Raw genomic sequence first — 15,974 nt, 5'->3', positions numbered from 1 at the left:
TGACATCACTGATCATCAGAGAAATGCAAATCAAAACTACATGAGATATCATCTCACCCCAGTTAAAATGGCCTTTATCCAAAAGACAGACAATGACAAATGCTGGCAGGGATGTGGAGAAAAGGGAACCCTCATACACTGTTGGTGGAAATGTAAATTAGTACAGTTACTATAAAGAACAGTATGGAGGTGATATGGTTTGAATTTGTATCCCCACCCAAATCTCATGTTGAATTGTAACCCCCAGTGTTGGAGGAGGAGCCTAGTGGGGGGTGATTGGATCATTGGGGCTTACTCCCCCTTGTAGTTCGCATGATAATGAGTGAGCTCTCACGAGATCTGGTTGTTTAAAAGTGTGTGGCACCTCCCCCCTTTCTCTCTTCCTCCTGCCCCAGCCATGCAAGACATGCCTCCTTCTCCTTTGCCTTGTACCATGATTGCAAGTTTCCTGAGGCCTCCACAGCCATGCTTCCTGTACAGCTTGAGGAACCATGAGCCAATCAAACCTCTTTTATCTATAAATTACTCAGTCTCAGGTAGTTCTTTATAGCAATTTGAGAATGGACTAATGCAGAAAATTGATACTGGGAGTGGGGCATTGCTATAAAGATACCTGAAAATGTGGAAGCAGCTTTGGGACTCAGTAATGGGCATAGGTTAGAAGAGTTTGGAGGGCTCAGAAGAAGACAGAAAGATGAGGGAAAGTTTGGAACTCCTAGAGACTTGTTGAATGGTTGTGACCAAAATCCTGATAGTGATATAGACAATGAAGTCAGGCTGAGGTGGTCTCAGATGGAGATAAGGAACTTATTGAGAACTGGAGTAAGGTCAGTTTTGTTATATGTTAGCAAAGAAGCTGGAGGCATTTTGCCTCTACTCTGGGAATATGTAGAATGTTGAACATGAGAGAGATGATTTAGGGTATCTGGTGGAAGAAATTTCTAAGCAGCAAAGCATTCAAGATATGCACTGGCTGGTTCTAACAGCATATGGTCATACGCATGAGCAAAGAAGTGATCTGAAACTGAAACTAATATCTAAAAGGGAAGCAGAGTGTAAAAGTTTGGAAAATTTGCAGCCCAGCCATGTAGTAGAAAAGAAAAACCCGTTTTCTGGGGAGAAATTCAAGCCAGCTACAGAAATTTGCATATGTAAAGAGGAGCCAAATGTTGATAGTCAAGATAATGGGGAAAGACCTCGAAGACATTTCAGAGAACTTCATGTCAGTCCCTCCCATCATAGGCCTGGAGGCCAAGGAAGGAAGAATGGTTTTGTGGCCAGGCCCAAGGTCCTGCTGCTCTGTACAGCCTCAGGACATGGTGCCATGCACTATAGCCACTCCAGGCCTAGCCATCTTAAGGTCTGTATCTTAAAGTTCCCAAGATACAGCTCAGCCTGTTGTTTCAGAGGGTACAAGTTGTAAGCCTTGGAGGCTTCCATGTGGTGTTAAGCCTGTGGGTGCAGAATGTGAGAGTTGAGGCTTAGGAGCCTCTGCCTAGATTTCAAGGAATGTATGGAAAGGCCTGGATGTCCAGGCAGAAGTCTGCTGCAGGGCCAAAGCCCTCATGGAGAACCTCTACTAGGGCAGTGTGGAGGAGAAATATGGGGTTGGAGCCTACATACAGAGTCCCCACTGGGGCACTGCCTAGTGGAGCTGTTTGAAGAGAGCCACCATCCTCCAGACCCCAGCATGGTAGATCCACCAACAGCTTGCACCGTGCCCCTGGAAAAGCTGCAGGCACACTCAATGCCAGCCCATGAAAGCAGCCATGGTAGCTGTCCCCTGCAGAACCACAGGGGCAGAGCTACCCAAGGCCTTGGGATTCTGCCCATTTCATCAGTGTTGCCAGGATGTGAAACATGGAGGCAAAGGAAATCATTCTGGAGCTTTAAGATTTAATGACTGCCCTGCTGAGTTTTGGACTTGCATGGGGCTTTTAGCCCCTTTGTTTGGGCTGATTTTTTCCCTTTTAGAATAGGAGTATTTACCCAATGCCAGTACCCCCATTGTATCTTGGAAGTAACTAACTGGTTTTGATTTTACATACTCATAGGCAGAAGGGACTTATCTTGTCTCAGAAGATACTTTGGACTGTAGACTTTTGAGTTAATGCTGAAATGATTTAAGACTTGGGAGATTGTTGAGAAAGGTTGATTGTATTTTGCAATGTGAGAAGGACGTGAGATTTGGGAGGGTGAGGGTGAAATGATATGGTCTGAGTTGTGTCCCAGCACAAATCTCATGTTGAATTGTGATCCCCAATGTTGGAGGAAGAGTCTGGTGGGAGATGATTGGATCGGGGGGTGGACATCCCCCTTGCTGTTATCATGATAGTGAGTGAGTTCTCATGAGATCTGGTGGTTTAAAAAGCATGTGTCACCTCCCCCGCCTCTCTTCCTCTGATCTGGCCATGCGAGACGTGCCTCCTTCTTCTTCAACTTCCACCATGATTATAAGTTTTCTGAAGCCTCCCAGCCATGCTTTCTGTAGAACCATGAGCAGAACCCTGAGCCAGTTCATCCTCTTTTCTTTATAAATTACCCAGTCTCAGGTAGTTCTTTAGAGCAATGTGAGAATGGACTAATACAGGAGTTTTCTCAAAAAAACTAAATATAGAGCTATCACATGATTCAGCAATCCCACTGCTTGGTATATATATATATATATATATATATATATATATATGTATGTATGTGTATATATATATATGTATGTATGTGTGTGTATATATATATGTATGTGTGTGTATATATATATGTATGTATGTGTGTGTGTATATATATATATGTATGTATATATAAAATATAAAGGAAACAAGCATATTGAAGAGATACCTGCACTCCCACATTTATTGCAGCACTAGTCACAATAGCCAGGATTTGGAAGCAGTCTAAGTGTCCATCAACGGATGAATAGAAAAAGAAAATGTGGTAGATGTACACAATGGTGTACTAGTCAGCCATATAAAAGAACGATATCCTGTCCTTTTCAACAATATGGATGAAATTGGAGGACATTATGTTAAGTGAAATAAACCTGTCAAGAAGGACAAACTTTGCATGCTGTCACTTATTTTTGGGAGCTAAAAATTAAAACAATTGAATCCATGGAGATAAAAAGTGGAAGGATGGCTAACAGAAGCTGGAAGGGGTCTGTGTGGGGAAGTGAGGATGGTCAATGGGTACAAAAATGTAGTTAGAGAAAATGAATAAGATCTAGTATTTGATAGCACAACAGGGTGAGTTCAGTCAATAATAACTTATTGTACATTTAAAAATAACTAAAAGAGTATAATTGGATTGTTTGTAACACAAATAAAATATAAAAGCTTGAGGTGATGGGTACACATTTATCCTGTTGTGATTATTATATATTTATGCCTGTATCAAAATATTTCATCTTATGTACCCCATAGATATATACACCACTGTGAACCCATAACAATTAAAAATTTTTAAATATTTTTAACAAGATGATCCTCAAAACTTGCTTCCCCTTGCCCAGTCTTCCCTGATCTAAACATTCAGTTTCCAGAGGATGAGCAAGTTGCACATAAAATCTGATTTTATTCAAAGTGTTAGTACAGAGTAACCCTTAAACTCTAAGGATGTATATTTCTCTCCCTTTTTCACATTACCAAATTACCTTCCTTCTATACATACAAACTCCTCAACACCCTCATAGAGAATAAAATGTGCCAGCACTACACAGCACAAATTAGTATGCTTTCCTCAAATTATGCCAGTTGTTAGGAACTTTTTGCCATTTGAAGGAGCCAAATGGAGAAAAAAATGTCATGGGTATCTGATGAAACAAATCTGGAGACACTCAGATGCTTCCATTTATAGAGGTTCTTTGCACCACTGGTGCCTCTTGGGGAAATTCTGAAAAACAATCTGTCTGTAAACAATCTGTTTCAGTGCCACGTGTTTTCTAAATTTCTTTGTCTGTTGACATTTTAAAAAATTAAAAGAACACATTTGCATGAAGACAGGACCTTTTTTTTCTTATACATTTGCACTATCATATAAATTAAAAATGAAATAGGTCGTCTTGCCCAGTTGTTTGTGAAGGATCATTTTCTAAAGGACACTTCCCAGATATTTGGCCAACCTCATTTTAAATCACTAAGATCTTTTTTATGGCCTCTGCTCTCAAGTTAAATAGCACTTATTATTAAAGTGAGAACTTCTGGAGATAATGCTTCCTTCTTAGATTTAATTCTGTGTTTTTTTTTGTTTTGTTCTTTTTTTTTGTCTAGCTTTATATTGCTATAATTTTCTGGTCACAAGATAGTTCTAAAACTTTTCCCAGGCACATAGTATGATTTTACTTCCACAAGCCTGAAGTTTTTGGGACTATGTGACTGCTTTGGCTGATGAAGGAGTGCAGAAGTTATATGTGTAACTTCTGGATAGAGCCCTCACAATGACAATTTTCCCCCTCCTACCCATTGCTGCCCAGATTGCAGAAAGGCATTCCCAGGTGAAGTGTCCATCCAGAGAGTTCCCTGGAGACCTTCTGCTTCCCAACTTTAATGGGTTTTATGAAGGAGAAATAAATTATTAAGGTAAATAAAATATTAAGAATTTAGTCAATTGCAGCAGGTAAAGTTCAAAAAATTAATGATAATCAAATTAAATTAATTGAAATTTTGATCTTTCTTGATATCAGGCAAAAAAAAAAAATCCCAATTACAAGGATACTATTACTACTACCTTTCTATGCACTGCTTGAGCCGAAATCTTCAGAAGCTTTTTTCTGCAGAGAATTTAGGCTACACTATTTAAATTGGGTGAATATAGTTCATAGGAGCAGGGAACAGAATGGGAACAGGAGAGTATAATGTGGGTAAATAAGATCTGGGAAAATAACATTACTTACCTTTAGCAGAAGAATCTAGAAATAAAGATTCAATTTACATACTATTTGTGTCCTTTTGTGGCAAAAAGTAAATTCTTAAAATTGAATATATGAACATTGCAATGATTTGTTAAATAAAATATTTTACTTCCCTGAAGTTTGTAAGCAGATATTCATTTAATTTCTTATATGTATTAAGAAAGATTTCTCTAAAGGGCTGTCAGTTACAATGACAGTTTCTATTCATATTTTTTTGTCTTGCTTTCAGTGATAACACTATGGCTGTTTAACATTTCTTATTAATTTCTATTCACACAACCTCATTCATTAGGTTATGATTTATTCTGATACTTGTGATTGTATGAGGTTAGGGTTCCAGGAAACAGAGTCTGAAAGATTTGGCTGCAGAAGGCTTATTGGAGATGGCCCCTATAAAGTAAGGAGAGAAGGAAAAATACAACAGAGGCTTCAGCCAATTCCAAGGGGAGATATGGAGCTAGGATAGCCCTTCAAAACTGTTTCCAATCAAAGCAAGGAGGTCACATCTTATGGCCCTGCATCAGAAGTCATTGAATGAAGGTTAATCCTATGAAGAAGGAGGTGGGGCAGGTAATTGTGGTAAATTGGAGCTCCCTCAGCTGAGGGAAATTTCTAGAGAGATTATAGACCTAAATATAAAAAGAGAAACTTCCTGGACACATACAACCTATCAAGAATAAAACATGAAGAAATAGTAAACCTGGACTGACCAATAACAAATAAGAAGATTGAATCAGTAATAAAAATCTCCCATCTAAGAAAAGCTCAGGACCTGACAGCTTCACTGCTGAAATCTACCAAACATTTAAAGAAGAACTAATATCAATTCTTCTTGAACTATTCCAAACAATTGAAGTGAAGAGAATTCTTGCTAACTCAGTCTATGAAGTGAGCATTACCCTGATACAAAACCAGGCAAGGACACAACAAACAAGAAAACTACAGGCCAGTATTCCTGATGAACATAGAGGCAAAAATCGTCAACAAAATGCTAGCAAATCCAATCCAATAGCACATCAAAAAGACTATTCATCATGATTAAGTGGGATTCATACCAGGGATACAAGGAGAGTTCAACATTCACAAATCAATAAACATTACTCATTACATCAACAGAATGAAGGCCAAAAACATACGACCATTTCAACAGATGCAAAAAAAAAAGCATTTGATGAAATGCAACATCCCTTCATGATAAAAACTCTCAACAAATTTGGTATAGAAGGAATCTGCCTCAGCACAATAAAGACCATATATGACAAAGCCATATCTAATATACTGAATGGAGAAAAGTTGAAAACATTTTTACTAAAATCACAAGACAAGGATGTCCACTTTTACTAATTTTATTCAACATAGTACTGGAAGCCCTAGTCAAAGCAATTAGGCAGTAGAAAGAAATACAGGGCCTTCAAACTGCAAAGGAGGAAATCACATTGTTCCTGTTTACAGATGACATGATCTTTTGTATATGAAACTTCAAAGACTTTACACAAAAACAGATCTTTACAATAAAAACTACAAAACATTGATGAAAGAAATGGGTACACAAATAAATGGAAAGATTTCTCATGTTCATGGACATATATTAATATTGTTAAAATGTCTTCATTATCCAAAGAAATTTACAGATTAAATGCAATCCCTATCAAAATACCAATGGTATCCTTCACAGAAATAGAAAAAACAATCCTGAAATTGGTATGGAACCACAAAAGACTCCAAATAGCCAAAGCAATCTTGATAAAATAGAACCAAGCTAGAGGCACACTACCTTACTTCTAAATATACTGCAAAGCAATGGTAAACAAAACAGCATGCCACTGGCATAAAATACAGAAATCCACACATTTACAGCCAACTGAGCTTCAACGAAGTTGCCAATAATACACACTGAAGAAAGGACTGTCTCTTCAATAAATGGTGCTGGAAAAACTGGACATCCACATGCAGAAGAATGAAACTAGTCTCCTATCTCTTCCAACTTACAGGAATCAACTCAAAATGGATTAAAGACTTAAATGTAAACCTGAAACTATGAAACCACTAGAATAAAAATAGGGAAAACACTTTGTGAGATTGGTATGGGTGAGGATTTTTTGAATAAGACCTCAAAAACATGTGTAACAAAAGCAAAATTAGACAAATGGGATTACATCAATTTGAAAAGCTTCTGTATTGCAAAGGAAGTAATCAATATAGTGAAGAAACAACCTACAGAATGGGAGAAAATATTCACAAAGTATGCATCTGACAAGGCGTTAATAACCAGAATATATAAGGATACTGAACAACTCAATAGCAAAAAAAAAAAAAACCTAATAATTTCATTATAAATGGGCAAAAGACCTAAATAGACATTTCTCAAAAGACAAATTGCTAACACATTTATTTTTTAAATGCTCAACTTCACTAATTGGGAAAATGCAAATCAAAACCACAATAAGATATCATCTCACCCTAGTTAGAATGGATATTATTGAAAAGACAAAAAATAATGAATGCTGGTGAGAGCAGGGAGAATGGGAGATCCTTATATACTGTTGGTGAGAATGTAAATTAGTACAACCACTGTGGAAAAGAGTAGGGAGGTACCTTAAAAATTAAAAATAGAACTACTGGCCAGGCGTAGTGGCTCATGCCTGTAATCCCAGCAATTTGGGAAGCCAAGGCAGATGGATCACTTGAGGTCAGGAGTTGAAACTCTATCTCTACTTAAAAAAAAGTACAAAAGTTATGCAGGTGTGGTGGCATGTGCCTGTAGTCCCAGGTACTCAGGAGGCTAAGGCAGGAGAATCACTTGAATCTGGGAGGCAGAGGTTGCAGTGAGCAAAGACTACACCGCTGCACTCCAGCCTGGGTGACAGAGTGAGATTCTATCTAAAAATAAATAAATAAATAAACTACCCTATGATCCAACAGCCCCACTACTGGGTCTATATCCAAAGCAAATGAAATTAGTATGTCAAAGAGATATCTGCACACTCATGTTTATTGCAGCACTATTCACAATAGCAAAGATATGAACTCCAACTAAGTGTCCATCAGTGGATGAGTGACTAAAGAAAATGTGATCTATTTACACAATAGAATACTATTCAGCCACAAAAAAGACTGAAATTGTGCCATTTGCAGTAACATAGGTGGACCTGGAGGACATCATGATAAGTGAAATAAGCCAGACACAGAAAGACAAATACTGCATAATCTTACTTATATGTGGAATCTAAAAAAATCAATTTCATAGAAATAGAGAGTAAAATAGGGGTTACCAGAGGCTGAAGAAGATTAGGGAGATGGTGGTATAGGGGGATAAATACAAAGTTATAGCTAGATAGGAGGAATAAGTTCTAGTGTTCCACTGCAAAGCAGAGTAACTACAGTTAACAATAATACTGTATATTTCAAAACAGCTAGAAAAGAGGATTTTTAATGTTCTTAGCAAAGAAATTATAAATGTCTGACGTAATAGATATGCTAATTATCCTAATTTGATCACTACACATTATATACACATATTAAAACATCACACTGTACCCCATAAATATGTACAATTATTATGTGTCAATTACTTTTTAAAAGATGAAAACAACAGGAAAAAATCCCTAAAAGTATAACATTCCTAGAATAAAAATTAGGAGAAATATTTGTAGCCTCGGGCAAAGATTTTTTTAGATCAGATGTCAAAGCGTGGTCCATGAAAATACAAATTGATAAATTAGATCTCATCAAAATAAAAAACTTCTGTTCATCTACAGACATTACTAAGAGAATTACAAGACCAGGTACAGACAGGAGAAAATACTTGCAAAATATATATGAAAAATTCTTTACATCCAAATCATATTTTTTTAAACTCTCGTTATCAAATAAGAAACTAACACAACTTGAAAATGGACAAAAGGCTTGAATAAATACTTCACTAAATAAGATTGAAGGATGGCAAATAAGCAAGTGAAAAGTTGCTCAACTCCATTAGCTATTAAGGAAATGCAAATTAAAACCACAATGAGTTATAACTAAGCCTATTAGAATGACTAAATTTTTTTTTTTTTTTTTGAGATAGAGTTTCGCTGTTGTTGCCCGGGCTGGAGTCCAATGGTGTGATCTCAGCTCACTGCAACCTCTGCCTCCTGGGTTCAAGTGATTCTCCTGCCTCAGTCTCCCGAGTAGCTGGGATTACAGGCATGCACCACCATGCCCGGCTAATTTTGTATTTTTAGTAGAGACAGCGTTTCTCCATGTTGGTCAGGCTGGTCTCGAACTCCCGACCACAGGTGATCCGCCCACCTCGGCCTCCCAAAGTGCTGGGATTACAGGCGCGAGCCACTGTACCCGGCCACAGAATGACTAAAATTTTAAAGGCTGACCTTCATAGGGTTGCAAAGAATGTAGACGAACTAAAATTTTCATGCATTGCTGGTGGGGATGTTAAATGATACAATGACTTTGGAAAACAGTTTAGCAGGTTTTTTAAAAGTTAAAAGTACACCTACCATATGACTCTACCACCACTCTTGTGTATTTTCCCAAGAGAAAAGAAAGCATATGTCTATACAAAGACTCATGCATGAATATTCATAGAAGCCTTATTTTTAAGAGCCTAAAACTGGAAATAATCTAAATGTCAGTCAACAGACAAAGGATTGTCTTAGTCTGTTGTGTGTTGCTATGAAAGAATATCTGAGGCTTGGTAATTTGAAAAGAAAAGAGGTTTATTTGGCTGATGGATCTGTAAGCTGTACAAGAAGCATGGTGTCAGCATCTGCTTAGTTTCTGGAGGATCTCAGACTGCTTCCACTAATGGTGGAAGGAACAGGAATGTGCAGATATCACAGGGTGAGAGAAGAAGCAAGGAGACAACGCAGGCAGGTGTCAGACTCTTTTTAACAATCAGCTTATTGAGAACTCACCCCCAAGGGAGGATGTTAATCTATTCATGAGGGATTCACCCCCATGACCCAAACACCTCCCATTAGAACTCCCTCTAACACTGGAGATCAAAGTTCAACATGAGATTTGATGGGGACAAACAAACCATATCCAATCTGTAGCAGGGATAAACAGATTGGTACCTCCAATACAATGGGAAACTATTCTGCAATAAAAATGAGTTATTGATACACACTACAACATGGATAAATTTCAAAACAATTTTTCTAAGTGAAAGAAAGCAGTAAAAAAGGGTACATTCTGTATGTCTCCATTTATAAAAATCTCAAGGAAATGCTTGAGGGGTGTGGGCAGGTGGGGAGAGGCAGGTGGGGGAATTCCTAAGGCGCATGAGTAACTTTTGAGGGTGGTAGATAGGCTCATTATCCTGATTGTGGTGGTAGCTTCACATGGTATCAAAACTCATCAACTTGTATACTTTAAATGTGTCAATTATGTCTTAATAAAGCTGAAAGAGAGAGAAAGAAAGGAAAGGCAAAACAAAGAGTTTTGAGATGTAATTTCTTACCTATTAGAGTGGTAAAAAAAATAACCTATTTCCCAGAACAGCAACAAATCTTTATTTAAATATAGATACATATACAATTTTATATTGTTCTCATCTTAACAATAAACAGCGATACCTCCTTTAAATCACTTATTTAAAACACAAATGATATATTGATAACCTTGATTCATTAACGATTTGAAAGTTTGCTCATCAAAGGAAAGAATCTTTTGAAAGTCATCTTAGAATGTTAAAATTTATAGATACCAGAAATATGACCAAATGTATGTTTCCAGCAAAACTAATAGTATATTACACTAAGTATTAAAAGAAGAACAGAATTTATATAATTTGACACAAATAAGACACTGCTTGCTTTCCCCAACTTATCAAATATAATATCTTTTAGCTACTTTAAGGTCACTTTATAAAGCTGACTTCCTATATAGTGGGCTATTATTTGATCTTACAAATTAAAAACCAAAAAGTGCTTTCATATATTTGGCACTTAAAATAGTGATTCTTTAATAAAGTGACCACTAAATTACTACTTGAAAGCTAAAGGGCTTATGGGATTTTATAATAAGCCTAGTTTTGCACACTGAGTAAAATACTTCATATGTATTCTAGAGCTAATGAATTCATACCCATAGTCTTACTTTTAGATGTGGCACTCCACATAACCAATGACATTATATGTTTTACATTGCTTATTTCTATGTGTCTAGATTCTCAGAAATAGTTCAGAGGGAGCAGTCCTGATCCTATTTTGGCCAACCCTTCTTGCAATAGAATTTTTATTTCCTAAACAGCTTCAAATGAGATAATTTATATGCACTAGCTATTCTGTCAGAAGATGTTAAAATGCAGCAAAAGCAATAGTTTAAATAACATTCTAATTCTCCAGCAGGCCCAAAGAATAGATAGGGTTGAGATAAATGGGGACTACCTGGCACCTGAGAGTGGATTTAAACAAAGTCTTACTGGATTATCCCATCAGGTTCCTGCGATAAAGTAAACACATATTCTTTGATCGCTTAACATCTGGAGCTCCTTGAATCTCCCCGAATCTCAATTTCTTAATTTCTAAATTGGTAATTATAACAATAGGAAGAAAATTATCCATATAACAATGATGATGCCAGACACCACCCTCATGGGCTGCTCTATGGATTCAGAGGGACAGGGAATTTCAATCACCTGCTACTACGCCTGGAGCTCAGTCTGTTTGTTTTATTTCAAATGATATCGATCGAGAGCCATTTTGATGTCTGAAATTTTGTCCCAGAGACTAATAAAGCTCAGTCCTTTCTCTAGGAATGCACAGTTTACCAACAGAGTTCAAAAGTCAAAGTAGATTCAGAGAATAGTGCAGTAAAGGCAAATAAAGAACCACCAAGACACAAAGGCAGAGAGAGCGGGGTTAATTCTGCTTGGTGGTCAAGAAATCTTCATGAAAAGATTTTCTCATCTCTGTCTTCTCGACCAAAACTAAAAGCAATTATTTAAAAGAGGCAACTGAGATCCACCTGCAATTCAGTTCCTCATGGTTCACAGCAGAATCCATTCTGCTGAGTTCTGTGCTCTGTGAGTTCCATGACTTAAAAGAGACTGCGTTGTGGAAGAAGGCAGCAGTAATCATGGATATCCCCACCACTTTGAGTCTCTAATCCCAACTCCCTCCAGCTAAATGCATTTCTTTAGAAATATTTTTTTAAAAATCAGAAACCGAAGCACAACCAGTTCCTTCAAGCCCCAGGGATCCCAAGCTTACCCACTGTAAATTGGAAGGGGATGGATTCTGAACTCCAGGAAGCTAATTGAAGCCCTTGGCAGAAATCCTAAAGGTAGTAGGTAATTGGCACCTTGTCCTTTTCAGTGTAGATACCGTCCACGAGAGGGTTACCTCTAGGGTGCTGGTTCATTAGCATCCTTAGAAGACAGGGCAGTTAAGTAGAAATTGGTGCCCTGAAGATTCCCATATCCCAAATTCAAGGGTCCCCACCAACCAGAGAAAAATTGTTTTCATATGGTCCAGTGAGGGACACTCTTTGGGCAACAGTATCATAAACAGCTCCATTAAATGAAGCAAAACTTCATTATCAGGTTTTCTTAGCTGAAAAAAGCAACATAAGATTAAATTATCACTAGAGTTAGAAAATACATTTTTAACTGAAACCAAACTAATTTGATTTGCCTTTGGCTAATATTTCTTCAAGAGAAACTCTCTTTCTGAAAATTATTATAAATTTGAGAGCTAAGTCCAGTTTGTCTAGGACCAGGTAAAATGAACTACACTGACAAGAGAGATGTTAACATTTTATGATCAAAAATAATTCTACAGAAGTGAGGTTCTAGATATATCACTCACAAAAGAATCAATTATTCTTAGCTGGTGATAAGGTTTGGATCTGTGTCCCTGTCCAAATCTCATGTTGAATTATAATTCCCAGTGTTGCAGGAGGACGCCTGGTGGAAGGTGATTGGATCATGGAGGCAGTTTCTCACGAATGGTTTAGCACCATCCCCTTGGTGCCTTGGTGCTGTTCTCATGATGGTGAGTGAGTTTTCAGGAGATTTGGTTGCTAAAAAGTGTGTAGCATTTCTCTCTCTCTCTCTCTCTCTCTCTCTCTCCCCCTCTCCCCCTCTCTCCCTCTCTCCCCCTCTCCCCCTCTCTCTCTCTCCTCTCTCTCCTCCCTCTCCCTCTCCCTCTCCTTCTCCCTCTCCCTCTCTCTCTCTCTCTCTCCTGCTCCCACTGTGTGACATGCCTCGCCACCCCTTTCCGAAAGCCTAATTGGAACCTTCCTAAGGCCTCCCCAGTAGCAGAAGCCGAAGCCACTATACTTCCCGTACAGCCTGCAGAACTGCGAGCCAATTGAATCTCTTTTCTTTATATATTACCCAGTCTCAGGTATCTCTTTATAGTGGTGCGAGAACGAACTACTACACCTAGTGATGCCGGGATTCCAATGGACTGGTAGGCCAGAACTTCTGAATCCAGAAAGAAATAGAGAAATTAAAGAACAAAGTCCCCTGGCCCACACGGAAGCCCACTGGAATGCTATCAATTCCGAATAACCATGCTCCTGTACACTCTCAGGCACTTAACCATTTTCACATCCCAAAAATCTTATTTGAAGTGCACTAGTTAAGTCCATTATCTTTATTCTACAGATGAAAAGTAAAGCTTGGAGAGTTTAAATGACTTGGCTATCATCACAAAGGTTGGAGATGGCAAATTTTGGCCTCATCCCAAGTCTTGATTCCTAGTCTGTAATTTTTCTCCATACTATACTGCCTCTATATTAGAGCTGAAAATATTGTTCCAGAAATATCTCTGGTGGAGTCCAGAGGGTCTTCAACCTGAATCAAAGGAGATTGAGGGAAATATAGATAGCTAATGTTTTTCTTTTTAAAGAAAAATCCTCAAACTTACATAAAAGTAGAGAATTGGTATAATGATCTTCTGTATACCCATCATCTAGCTCCAGCACCTCTTAGCAACCCACACTTTCACTGGAGGCCTAGGGAGGGACCCAGTGGTGCTCAGGTAGAAAGGACCCAGCTTTCCCAAGACATAATGGAGCTCATGGTGTAAGAAGCCTTCAAGGGTCACAGCGACTTGAAAGAGAATAAAACTAGATGTATCTGGAATAGACTGTGATTTAAACCTCAGTCTAGCTAAACTAAATACTGTGTTGTACCCAATGTATATCATTCGTGTGTGAATTCCAGGATTTCCTCATACACAAGCTGACACTTCAAAAATAGCCCAGGATGTCTATAGTATTGTAGGGCCACAGAGAGCAGTGTGGCATTTATTACATGTCAAAATAAGAAAGGCCGTGCCACATCACACCTAACTTTTCCAAAGCCCCAGTAACATCCCATAGTTACCACTCCACCCCACTTTACATCAATCTTCTACTTGGAAAACAACTTTCTATGTTTTATTTCTAAAATCTTTACTAGTAAAATGTGAAAACTAAACAATATCAAGAAAACCTTAATATTAATTAAAGAAGTTAGTTTCATTACCTATAATGATTTTTTTAAATAAAGAATTCATACAAACTTCATTTCTTACCGATACTTTGTTTTCTTGTTGTATATCTGACTCTAAACTTCCAGACGTCATGCTGAAAAAAAGTAAACGTTTAGAATTCCAAAATTTTATTTCAGGCACTCATGTGCGCACACACACCCCCGCACCTACAATGAATACTGTAACATTTAAAATAAATTTTCTAAAGTATTTCCTCCAAATGTCAATTTCTGGACATTTCTAAGGGAAATAAAAATAATGGAATGTAAACTTTACTCGCAGAAGATAAAATAGCCTTTAAAAGTTCTCTTGAGAATAAGTAGTCTGAACAGTACAATCTGTTCTGAAAACCTGAACAATCTTGTATTTCAACTAAAAAAAAAAGTGGGGAGAGGAAAGCATAACCTCCTAAGAATCAGCAGACGTGGAGAATTCTTTGTCTCCTACACTGTTCTCTCTCCCTCTCTCTTCTCTCTCTATCTCCTGGATCATTTCCATTAGCTTATAAACATGTTGTTATTTATCATGCCTAGAGCCTTCTTACCGCTTTAGTTTCCACTTGATTATACTGACCTCTTTTGCTATTCAGGTTACAGCAAAACGATATTCTCACTGTCTCCAATTCCTTCCCTTCTAGTTTTCTTTCTTTTTTGCTAAAGCCACTGCAATTAGACTAGTACCACTACTAGTACCACTCCACAGAAACTGCACTTGTCCAATTCACCAAAGATCTCTGCATTCCTATACCAAGTGATTATTTTACACAACTCACCTTAACAGCTTTTGACATGACTTATCACTCTCTCTCTGAAATACTTTCTTCACTCAGTTCCCAGCACATCCAAGGGCCCTGGATACTTTCAGTCTATCCACTTGGCTTACTCATCCTTCCTTCTCGTCTTTGATCAAATGTCACCACCTCAGTGGGACCTACCATATGTATCTCATTTAAAATTTAACCCCTCACCTCATCACCATACTATTTTCTCTGTGACACTTATCACATTCTAACATACTATATAGTTTGCTTATTTATTATATTTTTTGTGTCATCTCCCAACTGAAAATGTAAACTCCTTGAAGACAGGAAATTTTTTCTGTTGTTTTTGTTACTCTACCCTCAGCATCTTGAAGAAGGATAGGGTGGTCAACAAATATTTGTTGAATAAATAAATGAATTATCTAATAAACCTCATAGATGTAATAGATTCCTTTCTATTGTTGTCAATCAATAAAGCCTTACTTTTTTTTTTTTTTTTTTTTCTGAGATGGAGTCTTGCTCTGTCACCCAGGCTGGAGTGCAGTAGCACAATCTCGGCTCACTGCCTCCACTTCCCGGGTTCAAGTGATTCTACTGCCTCAGTCTCCCGAGTAACTGGGATTACAGGCGCATGCCACCAAGCCTAGCTAATTTTTGTAATTTTGGTAGAGACGGGGTTTCACCATGTTGGCCAGGATGGTCTCGATCTCTTAACCTCGTGATCCACCCACCTCGGCTTCCCAAAGTGCTGGGATTACAGGCGTGAGCCACTGCGCCCTGCCAATAAAGCCTTACTTTTAAATCCCAAGGTACTTTTATTATTTTC

The 15,974-nt window shown here is 37.9% G+C and overlaps 1 protein-coding gene across 1 annotated transcript in view; it reads right to left on the bottom strand.

Annotated features, from left to right (window-relative positions):
* CCDC192 (coiled-coil domain containing 192) overlaps nucleotides 1-15,974 on the bottom strand; it is a 238,705-nt gene that overhangs the window by 218,823 nt on the left and 3,908 nt on the right. The window contains exon 2 of the mRNA XM_016953726.4: nucleotides 14,431-14,482. Within this exon, the coding sequence (XP_016809215.1) occupies nucleotides 14,431-14,482 (52 nt within the window). The remainder of the gene's footprint in view (nucleotides 1-14,430; nucleotides 14,483-15,974) is intronic.

Source organism: Pan troglodytes, chromosome 4 (assembly GCF_028858775.2).
Source record: "Pan troglodytes isolate AG18354 chromosome 4, NHGRI_mPanTro3-v2.0_pri, whole genome shotgun sequence".
NCBI lineage: Eukaryota > Metazoa > Chordata > Mammalia > Primates > Hominidae > Pan > Pan troglodytes.
Note: the sequence above shows the minus strand (reverse complement) of the source record. Positions and strands in the feature narration are given on the sequence as shown.